This window comes from Oncorhynchus nerka, linkage group LG9b (assembly GCF_034236695.1).
Source record: "Oncorhynchus nerka isolate Pitt River linkage group LG9b, Oner_Uvic_2.0, whole genome shotgun sequence".
Classification (NCBI taxonomy): Eukaryota; Metazoa; Chordata; class Actinopteri; order Salmoniformes; family Salmonidae; genus Oncorhynchus; species Oncorhynchus nerka.
In genome coordinates this window covers 45,494,004-45,509,203 of record NC_088424.1, presented here as the reverse complement: position 1 = coordinate 45,509,203, position 15,200 = coordinate 45,494,004, and the positions used below count along the sequence as shown (strand labels likewise).

The 15,200-nt window shown below is 46.5% G+C and overlaps 1 protein-coding gene across 5 annotated transcripts in view; it reads right to left on the bottom strand.

Moving 5' to 3' along the window:
• The window catches only part of LOC115124740 (receptor-type tyrosine-protein phosphatase F), a 460,456-nt gene that overhangs the window by 55,912 nt on the left and 389,344 nt on the right, over window positions 1-15,200 (bottom strand). For all 5 annotated transcript variants that reach the window (XM_065013771.1, XM_065013769.1, XM_065013773.1 and 2 more), the window contains 2 exons: window positions 13,762-13,874; window positions 4,270-4,367 (listed from right to left, as the gene is read on the bottom strand). In XM_065013771.1, coding sequence (XP_064869843.1) covers window positions 4,270-4,367; window positions 13,762-13,874 — 211 coding nt within the window. The remainder of the gene's footprint in view (window positions 1-4,269; window positions 4,368-13,761; window positions 13,875-15,200) is intronic.

The following is a 15,200-nucleotide window of genomic DNA, read 5'->3' as shown; positions in this document are numbered from 1 at the left end:
GAAGGAGGGGAGAGAAGGAGAGGAGAGGAGAAGAGAGGGGAGAAGAAGAGAGGAGAAGAGAGGGGAGGAGAAGAGAGGAGGAGAGGAGAGGTGAGGAGGGGAGAGAAGGAGAGGAGAGGAGAAAAGAGGGGAGGACAAGAGAGGAGGAGAGCATTCGATGTAGATAATCATAGAACTATAAATGCAGGCTAGACGGCAGGATATCTCTTCCGCAGGGAGAAAAGTCTAGATGGTTTAGGCTGAATGATAACCCACTCCATCCTGGGTCAGTCTAGATGGTTTAGACTGAATGATAACCCACTCCATGCAGGGTCAGTGTAGATGGTTTAGACTGAATGATAACCCACTCCATGCAGGGTCAGTCTAGATGGTTTAGACTGAATGATAACCCACTCCATCCAGGGTCAGTCTAGATGGTTTAGACTGAATGATAACCCACTCCATCCAGGGTCAGTCTAGATGGTTTAGACTGAATGATAACCCACTCCATCCAGGGTCAGTCTAGATGGTTTAGACTGAATGATAACCCACTCCATACAGGGTCAGTCTATATGGTTTAGACTGAATGATAACCCACTCCATCCAGGGTCAGTCTAGATGGTTTAGACTGAATGATAACCCACTCCATCCAGGGTCAGTCTAGATGGTTTAGACTGAATGATAACCCACTCCATACAGGGTCAGTCTAGATGGCTTAGACTGGCTGATCCTGGGTAGTATAGGTTGTGTTGGCTCAGAATCCTCTCCTTCTCCTAACATTCATCAACAACACAATTCTAGTTTGTATTCTTAGAGGAATGGATATCTCTTGGTGACAGGATTTTTAAAATTTAACTAGGCAAGTCAGTTAGGAACAAAATCGTATTTTACAACGACGGCCATACGTCGTCCATACGTCGGCCAAACCCGGACGATGTTGGCGCCAATTGTGCGCCGCCCTGTGGGACTCCCAATTACGTCCGGATGTGATACAGCCTGGAATCGAACCAGGGTCTGTAGTGACGCCTCTAGCACTGAGATGTAGTGCCTTAGACCGCTGCGCCACTCGGGAGCCCAAAATAGAGAATGTCTGTCTGTCTATAGTTGTAACTGGCTGATTCCCAGGTATAGTAGTATAGGACTGTAGGGATGATTGGCAGGCTGATGCTTGCTCCATCCAGTGTACAGTACTCTTTGCTATAATGAGCAGAGTATGTCAATCATAAAGTGTATCTGCACAGACTCCATCTCACCCATCTAGACTGACCCTGGATGGAGTGGGTTATCATTCAGTCTAAACCATCTAGACTGACCCTGAACCCAGGGGGAGGGAAGTACACAGTGGGAACAGCCAGGGCCTATCCAGACTATGTACCCAGTGGGAGAGTAGTACACAGCGGGAACAGCCGGCGAACGTGACAAACCAGCCGAGTGGCGCCACGCTGTCTCCCATGGCACTGCCGTGGACGCGTGGGCACACACACACACACACCATCTGTGCCACAAGGGAGGGGGTCTTCCCTGACTAGAGGAACATAGGGGACAGACATGACTGACTTGAGGCTGCCTCCCAAAATGGCACCCATTCCCGATATAGTGCACTACTTGGGGAATAGGGCGCTATTTGTGACGGAATATCTTCCCTTCTTTCCCTCTCCATTCCCCTGTCTCTATCCCAGTCCCTCTCTGTTCCCCTGTCTCTATCCCAGTCCCTCTCTATATCCCAGTCCCTCTCTATCCCAGTCCCTCTCTCTATCCCAGTCCCTCTCTGTTCCCCTGTCTCTATCCCAGTCCCTCTCTCTATCCCAGTCCCTCTCTCTATCCCAGTCCCTCTCTCTATCCCAGTCCCTCTTTCTATCCCAGTCCCTCTCTCTATCCCAGTCCCTCTCTGTTCCCCTGTCTCTATCCCAGTCCATCTCTCTATCCCAGTCCCTCTCTATCCCAGTCCCTCTCTCTATCCCAGTCCCTCTCTATCCCAGTCCCTCTCTATCCCAGCCCCTCTCTATCCCAGTCCCTCTCTATCCCAGTCCCTCTCTGTTCCCCTGTCTCTATCCCAGTCCCTCTCTGTTCCCCTGTCTCTATCCCAGTCCCTCTCTATCCCAGTCCCTCTCTGTTCCCCTGTCTCTATCCCAGTCCCTCTTTCTATCCCAGTCCCTCTCTCTATCCCAATCCCTCTTTCTATCCCAGTCCCTCTCTCTATCCCAGTCCCTCTCTGTTCCCCTGTCTCTATCCCAGTCCCTCTCTATCCCAGTCCCTCTCTCTATCCCAGTCCCTCTCTCTATCCCAGTCCCTCTCTATCCCAGTCCCTCTCTCTATCCCAGTCCCTCTCTATCCCAGTCCCTCTCTATCCCAGTCCCTCTCTATCCCAGTCCCTCTCTATCCAAGTCCCTCTCTCTATCCCAGTCCCTCTCTCTATCCCAGTCCCTCTCTCTATCCCAGTCCCTCTCTCTATCCCAGTCCCTCTCTATCCCAGTCCCTCTCTATCCCAGTCCCTCTCTCTATCCCAGTCCCTCTCTATCCCAGTCCCTCTCTATCCCAGTCCCTCTCTATCCCAGCCCCTCTCTATCCCAGTCCCTCTCTCTATCCCAGTCCCTCTCTATCCCAGCCCCTCTCTATCCCAGTCCCTCTCTATCCCAGTCCCTCTCTCTATCCCAGTCCCTCTCTCTATCCCAGTCCCTCTCTATCCCAGTCCCTCTCTCTATCCCAGTCCCTCTCTATCCCAGTCCCTCTCTATCCCAGCCCCTCTCTATCCCAGTCCCTCTCTATCCCAGTCCCACTCTCTATCCCAGTCCCTCTCTCTATCCCAGTCCCTCTCTCTATCCCAGTCCCTCTCTATCCCAGTCCCTCTCTCTAGTCCCTCTCTATCCCAGTCCCTCTCTCTATCCCAGTCCCTCTCTATCCCAGTCCCTCTCTATCTGAGTCCCTCTCTCTATCTGAGTCCCTCTCTCTATCCCAGTCCCTCTCTATCCCAGCCCCTCTCTATCCCAGTCCCTCTCTATCCCATTCCCTCTCTCTATCCCATTCCCTCTCTCTATCCCAGTCCCTCTCTATCTCAGTCCCTCTCTCTATCCCAGTCCCTCTCTATCCCAGTCCCCCTCTCTATCCCAGTCCCTCTCTATCCCAGCCCCTCTCTATCCCAGTCCCTCTCTATCCCAGTCCCTCTCTCTATCCCAGTCCCTCTCTATCCCAGTCCCTCTCTATCCCAGTCCCTCTCTCTATCCCAGTCCCTCTCTATCCCAGTCCCTCTCTCTATCCCAGTCCCTCTCTATCCCAGTCCATCTCTATCCCAGTCCCTCTCTATCCCAGTCCCTCTCTCTATCCCAGTCCCTCTCTCTATCCCAGTCCCTCTCTATCCCAGTCCCTCTCTCTATCCCAGTCCCTCTCTATCCCAGTCCCTCTCTCTATCCCAGTCCCTCTCTATCCCAGTCCCTCTCTATCCCAGTCCCTCTCTATCCCAGTCCCTCTCTATCTCAACCCCTCTCTATCCCAGTCCCTCTCTATCCCAGTCCCTCTCTCTATCCCAGTCCCTCTCTCTATCCCAGTCCCTCTCTATCCCAGTCCCTCTCTATCCCAGTCCCTCTCTGTTCCTCTGTCTCCATATAGGCTTACCTTTCTGAAAAATAGGCCACTTTAAATGCAAATGTCTAAATCCCCTCTTTTTATTTGGAAGCGAGAGTCACTGACGACCGATAATCCCCGAGTGTCACAGGAGAGACTGACATTCTTCTGAGAGAGGACACACTCTAGCGTTGAGGTGAACGAGTAGCTCACAGCCTGTGGAACCGTTACAGGAAGCTGAACTGGTGTTCAGCCTGTGGGGCTATTATGAGAAACCGTTACAGGAAGCTGAACTGGTGTCCAGCCTGTGGGGCTATTATGAGAAACCGTTACAGGAAGCTGAACTGGTGTCCAGCCTGTGGGGCTATTATGAGAAACCGTTACAGGAAGCTGAACTGGTGTCCAGCCTGTGGGGCTATTATGAGAAACCGTTACAGGAAGCTGAACTGGTGTCCAGCCTGTGGGGCTATTATGAGAAACCGTTACAGGAAGCTGAACTGGTGTCCAGCCTGTGGGGCTATTATGAGAAACCGTTACAGGAAGCTGAACTGGTGTCCAGCCTGTGGGGCTATTATGAGAAACCGTTACAGGAAGCTGAACTGGTGTCCAGCCTGTGGGGCTATTATGAGAAACCGTTACAGGCAGCTGAACTGGTGTCCAGCCTGTGGGGCTATTATGAGAAACCGTTACAGGCAGCTGAACTGGTGTCCAAGGCTGAGGCGGCAATCTTACCTCGTACTCCTGCGAGAAGCGCAGGCCATCGTTGGCCTTTAGCCTGTCTATGTGGTCCGCCAGATCACACACAGTGATGGGAGGGTGCTCTCTCATTCCTGATGAGACAGGAGAGGAAGAGGGGGAGGGGAAAAAAAAAAAAAGAGAGAGAGAGAGAGAGAGAGAGAGAGAGAAGAGTTAGACACTGCTGTGAGCAAACGTTACCATACAAACACATACTGGTTCAACCACAGGGATAGATGACACTGGGAGAGACCATGGGAGTGCATCGTGTTCGACAATGCATGAAGACAGACAGAGAGAGAGAGAGAGAGAGAGAGAGAGAGAGAGAGAGAGAGAGAGAGAGAGAGAGAGAGAGAGAGAGAGAGGAGAGAGAGAGAGAGAGAGAGAGGGAGAGAGAGAGAGACAGAGAGAGAGAGACAGAGAGAGAGAGAGATAGAGAGAGAGAGGGCTGGTTAGAGAGAGAGAGAGACAGAGAGAGAGAGAGACAGAGAGAGAGAGAGATAGAGAGAGAGAGGGCTGGTTAGAGAGAGAGAGAGAGATAGAGAGAGAGAGGGCTGGTTAGAGAGAGAGAGAGAGAGACAGAGAGATAGAGAGAGAGAGGGCTGGTTAGAGAGAGAGAGAGAGATAGAGAGAGAGAGGGCTGGTTAGAGAGAGAGAGAGAGAGACAGAGAGATAGAGAGAGAGAGGGCTGGTTAGAGACAGAGAGAGAGAGAGAGAGAGAGAGAGAGAGAGAGAAAAGGCTGAGAGAGAGCTGAGAGCTGACACAGGTCTGTGACGTCGTCGTGCTGGGTGGAGCAGAGAGAGGCGTGGCCGTGAGGCAGTGATAACATCACATCATGAGTGACTGGACTGAGCATGCTCCATGTGGAAACAGACATGTCCCTGACCTCAGAAAACTACAGTAAGTTGGTGACAACAGACACGTTCCTGACCTCAGAAACCTACTGTAAGTTGGTGACAACAGATACGTTCCTGACCTCAGAAACCTACTGTAAGTTGGTGACAACAGACACGTTCCTGACCTCACAAAACTACTGTAAGTTGGTGACAGCAGACAAGTCCCTGACCTCACAAAACTACTGTAAGTTGGTGACAACAGACACATTCCTGACCTCAGAAAACTACAGTAAGTTGGTGACAGCAGACAAGTCCCTGACCTCAGAAAACTACAGTAAGTTGGTGACAACAGACACGTCCCTGACCTCACAAAACTACTGTAAGTTGGTGACAGCAGACACGTCCCTGACCTCACAAAACTACTGTAAGTTGGTGACAACAGACACGTCCCTGACCTCACAAAACTACTGTAAGTTGGTGACAACAGACACGTCCCTGTGCACTACTTCTGGCCAGAGCAAAGCTATTCCCTATTTTGGTCAAAAGTTGTTGAAGATATGAAAAATCAGTAGACCGGTGGGATCCAGACAGAAAACAGCCAGAAGTCTCACCACATCAGTCACACTGTCACTTCACTACAGCTCTAAACTCCCCGTCGGTCACCAGCAAACTTATTTCCACTTCCCACAATAGATGTCCTTACAGTGGTGGCAGGGTATAATCCTAGTGAGGGAGATGGGACACACACACACACACACCCTGAAAACACCCCCATGGCGCTCTAGGGATTCGTCCCAAATGGCACCCTATTCCAATTCTAGTGCACTACTTTTGACCAGATCCCTATGGGGGGAATATAGGGAATAGGGTGCCACTGGTGACGCAGAACCCTTAGATTCCTCATTCTGGGCTATTGGATGATTTATGGCTAATCTACCGACACAAATTCCCCGCTCCTCTGAACTTGGCAAGGCTCCCTTTGCACTTAAATGGGTTTCTGAAAACTTGCCTGATGCGTCACACATTCCAACTGAAAAGGACACACGTAGTCGCCCGAGAGACGCGCAAAACATCAGAACGTGCCCTAAATCACACTGCCGCGAGGAGACTACCTATACACACTATGTCAATTAAATCGGTTGTTAACGTGCCCTAACTGTTCCAAATTCACATGCAATCTTAAATACACATGCTTTCTTAAATGCACATGCTTTCTTAAAGTCACATGCTTTCTTAAATGCACATGCTTTCTTAAATGCACATGCTATCTTAAATACACATGCTATCTTAAAGTCACATGCTTTCTTAAATACACATGCTATCTTAAAGTCACATGCTTTCTTAAATGCACATGCTATCTTAAATACACATGCTATATTAAATACACATGCTATCTTAAAGTCACATGCTTTCTTAAATACACATGCTTTCTTAAAGTCACATGCTTTCTTAAATGCACATGCTATCTTAAATACACATGCTATCTTAAATGCACATGCTATCTTAAATACACATGCTATCTTAAATGCACATGCTATCTTAAATACACATGCTATCTTAAATGCACATGCTTTCTTAAATGCACATGCTATCTTAAATACACATGCTATATTAAATACACATGCTATCTTAAAGTCACATGCTTTCTTAAATACACATGCTTTCTTAAAGTCACATGCTTTCTTAAATGCACATGCTATCTTAAATACACATGCTATCTTAAATGCACATGCTATCTTAAATACACATGCTATCTTAAATGCACATGCTATCTTAAATACACATGCTATCTTAAATGCACATGCTATATTAAAGACTGTATATACCAGTTCAAAGAAGATGACTTTAACAGACGTAACACTGAGCCCTAATGGGTGCTACCATAGACGTAACACTGAGCCCTAATGGGTGCTACCATAGACATAACACTGAGCCCTAATGGGTGCTACCATAGACGTAACACTGAGCCCTAATGGGCACTAACATAGAAATAACACTGAGGTCTAATGGGCACTAACAGACACTGAACCCTCATGGGTGCTACCATAGCTGCAACACTGAACCCTCATGGGGGCTACCATAGCTGCAACACTGAACCCTCATGGGGGCTACCATAGCTGCAACACTGAACCCTCCTGGGTGCTACCATAGCTGCAACACTGAACCCTCATGGGGGCTACCATAGCTGCAACACTGAACCCTCATGGGTGCTACCATAGCTGCAACACTGAACCCTCATGGGGGCTACCATAGCTGCAACACTGAACCCTCATGGGGGCTACCATAGCTGCAACACTGAACCCTCCTGGGTGCTACCATAGCTGCAACACTGAACCCTCATGGGGGCTACCATAGCTGCAACACTGAACCCTCATGGATGCTACCATAGCTGCAACACTGAACCCTCATGGGGGCTACCATAGCTGCAACACTGAACCCTGATGGGTGGTACCATAGCTGCAACACTGAACCCTTGTGGGTGCTACCATAGCTGCAATACTGAACCCTGATGGGCTAACATAGACTGCTACCACTGGCCTTCCATACCCCAGAAGAACATGGCACCATTTAGACTCATGTAACACCAGGGAGCTCTGAGACGGGGCTCCACAGCACCTTAGCATGAGGCGGGGGCTCCACAGCACCTTAGCAGAGGCGGGGGCTCCACAGCACCTTTAGCATGAGGCGGGGCTCCACAGCACCTTAGCATGAGGCGGGGCTCCACAGCACCTTAGCATGAGGCGGGGCTCCACAGCACCTTAGCATGAGGCGGGGGCTCCACAGCACCTTAGCATGAGGCGGGGGCTCCACAGCACCTTAGCATGAGGCGGGGCTCCACAGCACCTATGCAAGTTAAAATATATGCTAGTTAAGAGCTATGCTAGTTAACATCTATGCAAGTTAAGATATAAAAAGTTAACATCTACGCAAGTTAAGATATAAAAAGTTAAGAGCTATGCTAGTACATATATATGCTAGTTAAAAGTATGCTAGTTAACATCTATGCAAGTTAACATATATGCTAGTTAACAAGTATGCTAGTTAACATCTATGCTAGTTAAGAGCTATTCTAGTAAAGATATATGCTAGGTAACATCTATGCTAGTTAACATCTATGCTAGTTAACATCTATGCAAGTTAAGATATATGCTAGTTAACATCTATGAGCGTTAAGAGCTATGCTAGTTAAGAGCTATGCTAGTTAAGAGCTATGCTAGTAAATATATATGCAATTTAAGATACATGCTGGTTAACATCTATACTAGTTAACATATTTGCTAGTTAAGAGCTATGCATGTTAAGGGTTATGCTAGTTAAGAGCTATATAGGTTAAGAGCTATGCTAGTTAAGAGCTATATAGGTTAAGAGCTATGCTAGTTAAGAGCTATGCTAGTTAACATCTATGCTAGTTAAGATCTATGCAAGTTAAGAGCCATGCTAGTTAACATCTATACCAGTGAAGATCTATGCTAGTTAACATATATGCTTGTTAACATTATGCTAGTTAACATCTATGCAAGTTAAGATATATGCTAGTTAACATCTATGCTAGTTGACATATATGCTAGTTAAGAGCTATGCTAGTTAAGAGCTATGCCAGTTAACATATATGCAAGTTAAGATATATGCAAGTTAAGAGCTATTCTAGTAAAAATATATGCTAGTTAACATCTATGCTAGTTAACATCTATGCTAGTTGACATATATGCTAGTTAAGAGCTATGCTAGTTAAGAGCTATGCCAGTTAACATATATGCAAGTTAAGATATATGCAAGTTAAGAGCTATTCTAGTAAAAATATATGCTAGTTAACATCTATGCTAGTTAACATCTACGCTAGTTAACATCTACGCTAGTTAACATATATGCTAGTTAACATCTACGCTAGTTAACATCTATTCTAGTAAAAAATATATGCTAGTTAACATCTATGCTAGTTAACATCTACGCTAGTTAACATCTATGCTAGTTAACATATATGCTAGTTAACATCTACGCTAGTTAACATCTATGCAAGTTAAAATATATGCTAGTTAAGAGCTATGCTAGTTAACATCTATGCAAGTTAAAATATATGCTAGTTAAGAGCTATGCTAGTTAACATCTATTCAAGTTAAGATATAAAAAGTTAACATCTACGCAAGTTAAGATATAAAACGTTAAGAGCTATGCTAGTACATATATATGCTAGTTAAAAGTATGCTAGTTAACATCTATGCAAGTTAACATATATGCTAGTTAACATCTATGCTAGTTAACAAGTATGCTAGTTAACATCTATGCTAGTTAAGAGCTATTCTAGTAAAGATATATGCTAGGTAACATTATGCTAGTTAACATCTATGCTAGTTAACATCTATGCTAGTTAACATCTATGCAAGTTAAGATATATGCTAGTTAACATCTATGTGCGTTAAGAGCTATGCTAGTTAAGAGCTATGCTAGTAAATATATATGCAATTTAAGATACATGCTGGTTAACATCTATACTAGTTAACATCTTTGCTAGTTAAGAGCTATGCATGTTAAGGGTTATGCTAGTTAAGAGCTATATAGGTTAAGAGCTATGCTAGTTAAGAGCTATACTAGTTAACATCTATGCTAGTTAAGATCTATGCAAGTTAAGAGCCATGCTAGTTAACATCTATACCAGTGAAGATCTATGTTAGTTAACGCCTTTGCTTGTTAACATTATGCTAGTTAACATCTATGCAAGTTAAGATATATGCAAGTTAAGATATATGCTAGTTGACATATATGCTAGTTAAGAGCTATGCTAGTTAAGAGCTATGCCAGTTAACATATATGCAAGTTAAGATATATGCAAGTTAAGAGCTATTCTAGTAAAAATATATGCTAGTTAACATCTATGCTAGTTAACATCTACGCTAGTTAACATCTACGCTAGTTAACATATATGCTAGTTAACATCTACGCTAGTTAACATCTATGCTAGTTAACATCTATGCTAGTTAACATCTACGCTAGTTAACATATACGCTAGTTAACATATATGCTAGTTAACATCTATGCTAGTTAACATATATGCTAGTTAACATCTATACTAGTTAACATCTATGCTAGTTAACATATATGCTAGTTAACATCTATACTAGTTAACATCTATACTAGTTAACATCTATGCTAGTTAACATCTATGCTAGTTAACATCTACGCTAGTTAACATCTATGCTAGTTAACATCTACGCTAGTTATATTATATTTCTACTCAACACTCAAAGAGCCTCTCACAGATGTTACTCCAGTTGCTTTGAGACCAACTTGGGATGGATACAGAGAGCCAGAGAAGAAGTCCCAAAATGGTACCCTATTCCCCCATACTGCTTTAGTCTAAAGTAGTGGACTATATAGAGAATAGGGTGCCTCTCGGGACACACACATTACATATTTCCCCTCTACCATCTTAGACACTGAGCCTACAAGCTTGCGGGCAGGAATGTCTGTCCATAGTGAAAGCAGTGGGAAGATGGGAGAAGGGGAGAGAGTGACTGCATATGACAGTAGGAGAGAGAACAGACTAACTTGGAGTGTTGGGACAGCGTTGAGTACTGGGACCTGTAGAGAGAAGATGAAGGAGTAATACATAAAGGAAGGAAGAAAGGAATATGAGAGGGTGAGAGAGAAAGAGAGAGAGAGAGCAAGAAAGAGAGAGAGAGTGAGAGAGGGTGAGAGAGAAAGAGAGAGAGAGAGCAAGAGAGCAAGAGAGAGAGAGGGAGAGAGAGAGACAGAGGGAGAGAGAGGGAGAGAGAGAGGGGAGAGAGAGTAAGAGAGCGAGAGATAGAGAGGGAGAGAGAGAGACAGAGGGAGAGAGAGAGAGAGAGGGAGAGAGCAAGAGAGCGAGAGAGAGGGAGAGAGAGAGAGAGTGGGAGAGACAGAGGGAGAGTAAGAGAGAGTGAGAGAGACAGAGAGGGAGAGACAGAGGGAGAGAGAGAGAGAGAGAGAGAGAGAGAGAGAGACAGAGAGGGAGAGAGATACAGAGACCCAATACCCTGCTAGAGACAGGACAGGAGAAGTCAGCAAAGTGTTTTTTCTGTGTGTGTGTGTGTGTGTGTGTGTGTGTGTGTGTATGTGATCCATCAGGAATGAGCATGCCTCACTGTTTTTTCCTCACATCTGTCTCTTTTTGTCTTAAACGCCACATTAGGACAGTGGGGGTTTATCCATAGGGAACGGACCTACACTACAGGCCAGCCCACTACTGTACTACTGTACTTATCTCCTTCATTGGTTCTGAACGGAGCTCGGTCTTAACAGCTGGCGGCATGGCACTAGGGGGTACTGCTGGGGATATCGACTGGATCAGAGGACTGGGGGAAAAGGGACCTCTTCTGTACCAAGCCTAGCCCTGTTTAATTCCTGAGCAGGGTTCACAGGGGGTTAGTGTGTGTGTGTCCGCGTGTATGTGTGTGTGTGTGTGCGTGCGTGTGTGTATGTGTGTGTACGTGCGTGTGTGTGTGCGTGTCCGCGTGCGTGTATGTGTGTGTACGTGCGTGTGTCTGTGTTTGCGCGTGCGTGCGTGTGTGTCCGCGTGCGTGTGTGTGTACGTGTGTGTGTACGTGTGCGTGTGTGTGTAAGTGTATGTGTGTGCGTGTGTACGTGTGCGTGTGTGTACGTGTGTGCGTGTGTGTGTACGTGTCTGTGTAAGTGTGTGTACGTGTGTGTGTGTGTGTGTACTTGTGTGTGTGTGTGTACTTGTGTGTGTGTAAGTGTGTGTGTGTGCGTGTGTGTGTACGTGTGTGTGTGTGTGTGTGTGTGTGTGTGTGTACGCCGTGTAATAACCTCAGAGAGCGAGGGAGTGACAGAGGGATGACATTTTCTCTCAGCTTCATTGTTCACTCTCTCCTCTCACCTTGGCATCAGACACCAACAGTCATTACCAGTGACGGAATGAAAGAGCTCAAGCGAAAAGAGGGGGAGGGAGAGGAGGAGAGGGAAGATGAGAAGAAGGAGACTGGGGGGGTGAGAGCGGGTTAAGAAGAGATTGAAGGAGAGAAAAATTGCAGGGGAGGGGAAAAGGAGAGGAAGGGGAGGGGAGGGGAAAAGGAGGGTGAGGAGAGAAGTAGAGAAAAGGAGAGGAAGGGGAGGGGAGGAGAGAAACAGAGGGTGAGGAGAGAAGTAGAGAAAAGGAGAGGAAGGGGAGGGGAGAAGTAGAGAAAAGGAGAGGAAGGGGAGGGGAGGAGAGAAGTAGGGAAAAGGAGAGGCTGTGATGTGAGCCCTGTGACAACACTCTCGCTCCACTGGAGAATCCCACAATGCATTGGGAATCTGTATTCACCACACAGCTCTCAGCAGCCCCACCATTATCAAATTGCATGAGAGAGCTAAGCTGTGTCCCGAATGGCTTCCTATTACCTATGTAGTTCACCAGGTTTGACCAGGACCCATAGGGCTTTGTAGGTAATAGGGTGCCTTTTGGGCCACACCCCTAGTCAGGGTTTTTGTTTGGCTCCAAACTATTTCTATTGAACGGTGGTCAGAGTCTTAGCAGAGAGTATTATAGTGTGTGGGTTTGAAGTTGATCAGTATTCTAGTCAGAAGGAGAAAGGTACGTAGCCAGATGACATCCGCTGCTCTGTCGTTCGTTACATACTTCGTCATCGTTGGAAGTTTTTTATTTTTGTGGTGACGAGGGGTGTTGTACAAAAAACAAAGTCAACTGTCGTCTGTGGGCGCGCCATAGCGTTTAGCCCGGAGTGAGGAGTCTGGGTTGTCAGGTAAGGTGTGCTGCAGGCTAAAATCTCCTTCCATACAGATCTCAGAATAAAAGCTGGTTCCTACACTCTCAGAATAAAAGCTGGTTCCTACACTTTCAGAATAAAAGCTTGTTCCTACTCTCAGAATAAAAGCTGGTTCCTACACTCTCAGAATAAAAGCTTGTTCCTACTCTCAGAATAAAAGCTGGTCCTACACTCTCAGAATAAAAGCTGGTTCCTACACTCTCAGAATAAAAGCTGGTTCCTACACTCTCAGAATAAAAGCTGGTTCCTACACTCTCAGAATAAAAGCTGGTTCCTACTCTCAGAATAAAAGCTTGTTCCTACTCTCAGAATAAAAGCTTGTTCCTACTCTCAGAATAAAAGCTTGTTCCTACTCTCAGAATAAAAGATGGTTCCTACACTCTCAGAATAAAAGCTTGTTCCTACACTCTCAGAATAAAAGCTTGTTCCTACACTCTCAGAATAAAAGCTGGTTCCTACACTCTCAGAATAAAAGCTTGTTCCTACTCTCAGAATAAAAGCTTGTTCCTACTCTCAGAATAAAAGCTTGTTCCTACTCTCAGAATAAAAGCTTGTTCCTACTCTCAGAATAAAAGCTGGTTCCTACACTCTCCATGTAAGACCCTTTTCCACAGAGGGTTCTACATGGAACCCAAAATGGCTTCTCCCTGAAAGAACGTGAAGGACAGGCGAAGAGACCTGTCATTGAAGACAGCAGGGTAGTAGAGTGGTCCTCACACTGAGCTGTGTTTCTGTGGACAAACTACTGTACCTCATTGGGTGGGTGGGGTGCTTTGTGTATGTGTGTGTCTGTGAGTGTGTGCGCACGTGTTGGTGTGTATGTTTGTTTGTTCGGTAGTGTGTGCGTGCACATCTGCATGTGTGTGTGTGTGTGTGTGTGTGTATACAGTACCTGGTGTCTGGTAGTTGAGTCGTCTCATCTCTACAGGGTCGGAAGAGTTGCCCAGCAGTGAGTCCTTCACCCCTCCTGAGTGGTCATCTTTGGGGAGGGGAGATGCTCGCTTCCTATAGAGGGGCGGTGGGGGGGTAACCATGAAAAGGTTATTAACCATGATCACAACTATTATCACACACAGAAATAATGAAGGCCAGTTGGAAAGAGACTTGTGTTCTCTCATGAAGGCTGTATGTTAGAGACACCATTATCTTCTTTACGAGATAGGAGACATGGCCTATCTATCGCTGCATTCATTTATAGTGTGTGTGTGTGTGTGTTTGTGTGTGTGTGTTCGGAGACATGGCCTATCTATTGCTGCATTCATTTATAGTGTGTGTTTGTGTGTGTGTTCGGAGACATGGCCTATCTATCGCTGAATTAATTTATAGTGTGTGTGTGTGTGTGTGTTCGGAGAGATGGCCTATCTATTGCTGCATTCATTTATAGTGTGTGTGTGTGTGTGTGTGTGTGTGTGTGTTCGAAGAGATGGCCTATCTATCGCTGAATTAAATTTGAGAGACATGAATGCCTGTTTTCTCCACATGTCATCTGGGCACTGACAGAGGTCTGTAGAGAAACATCGTGACAGCTGGAGTGTGTGTGTGTGTGTGTGTCTACTAAACAGTCTGTGTAGGGAGAAACAGGCAGACGTTGTAATTAACTCATCAGCTGGGTGGCACAACACTGGCTAATTATAGTGTGTAGCCTGCACCTGCACCAAGATATAGACTGAGCTATAAAGACCCAGACTAACCCCCCACTATACCCCAGACTAACCCCTCCCTATACCCCAGACTAACCCCTCCCTATACCCCAGACTAACCCCTCACTAACCCCTCCCTATACCCCAGACTAACCCCTCCCTATACCCCAGACTAACCCCTCCCTATACCCCAGACTAACCCCTCCCTATACCCCAGACTAACCCCTCTCTATACCCCAGTCTAACCCCTCCCTATACCCCAGTCTAACCCCTCCCTATACCCCAGACTAACCCCTCCCTATACCCCAGACTAACCCCTCCCTATACCCCAGACTAACCCCTCCCTATACCCCAGACTAACCCCTCACTAACCCCTCCCTATACCCCAGACTAACCCCTCCCTATACCCCAGACTAACCCCTCACTAACCCCTCCCTATACCCCAGACTAACCCCTCACTATACCCCAGACTAACCCCTCCCTATACCCCAGACTAACCCCTCCCTATACCCCAGTCTAACCCCTCCCTATACCCCAGACTAACCCCTCCCTATACCCCAGACTAACCCCTCCCTATACCCCAGACTAACCCCTCCCTATACCCCAGACTAACCCCTCCCTATACCCCAGACTAACCCCTCCCTATACCCCAGACTAACCCCTCCCTATACCCCAGACTAACCCCTCCCTA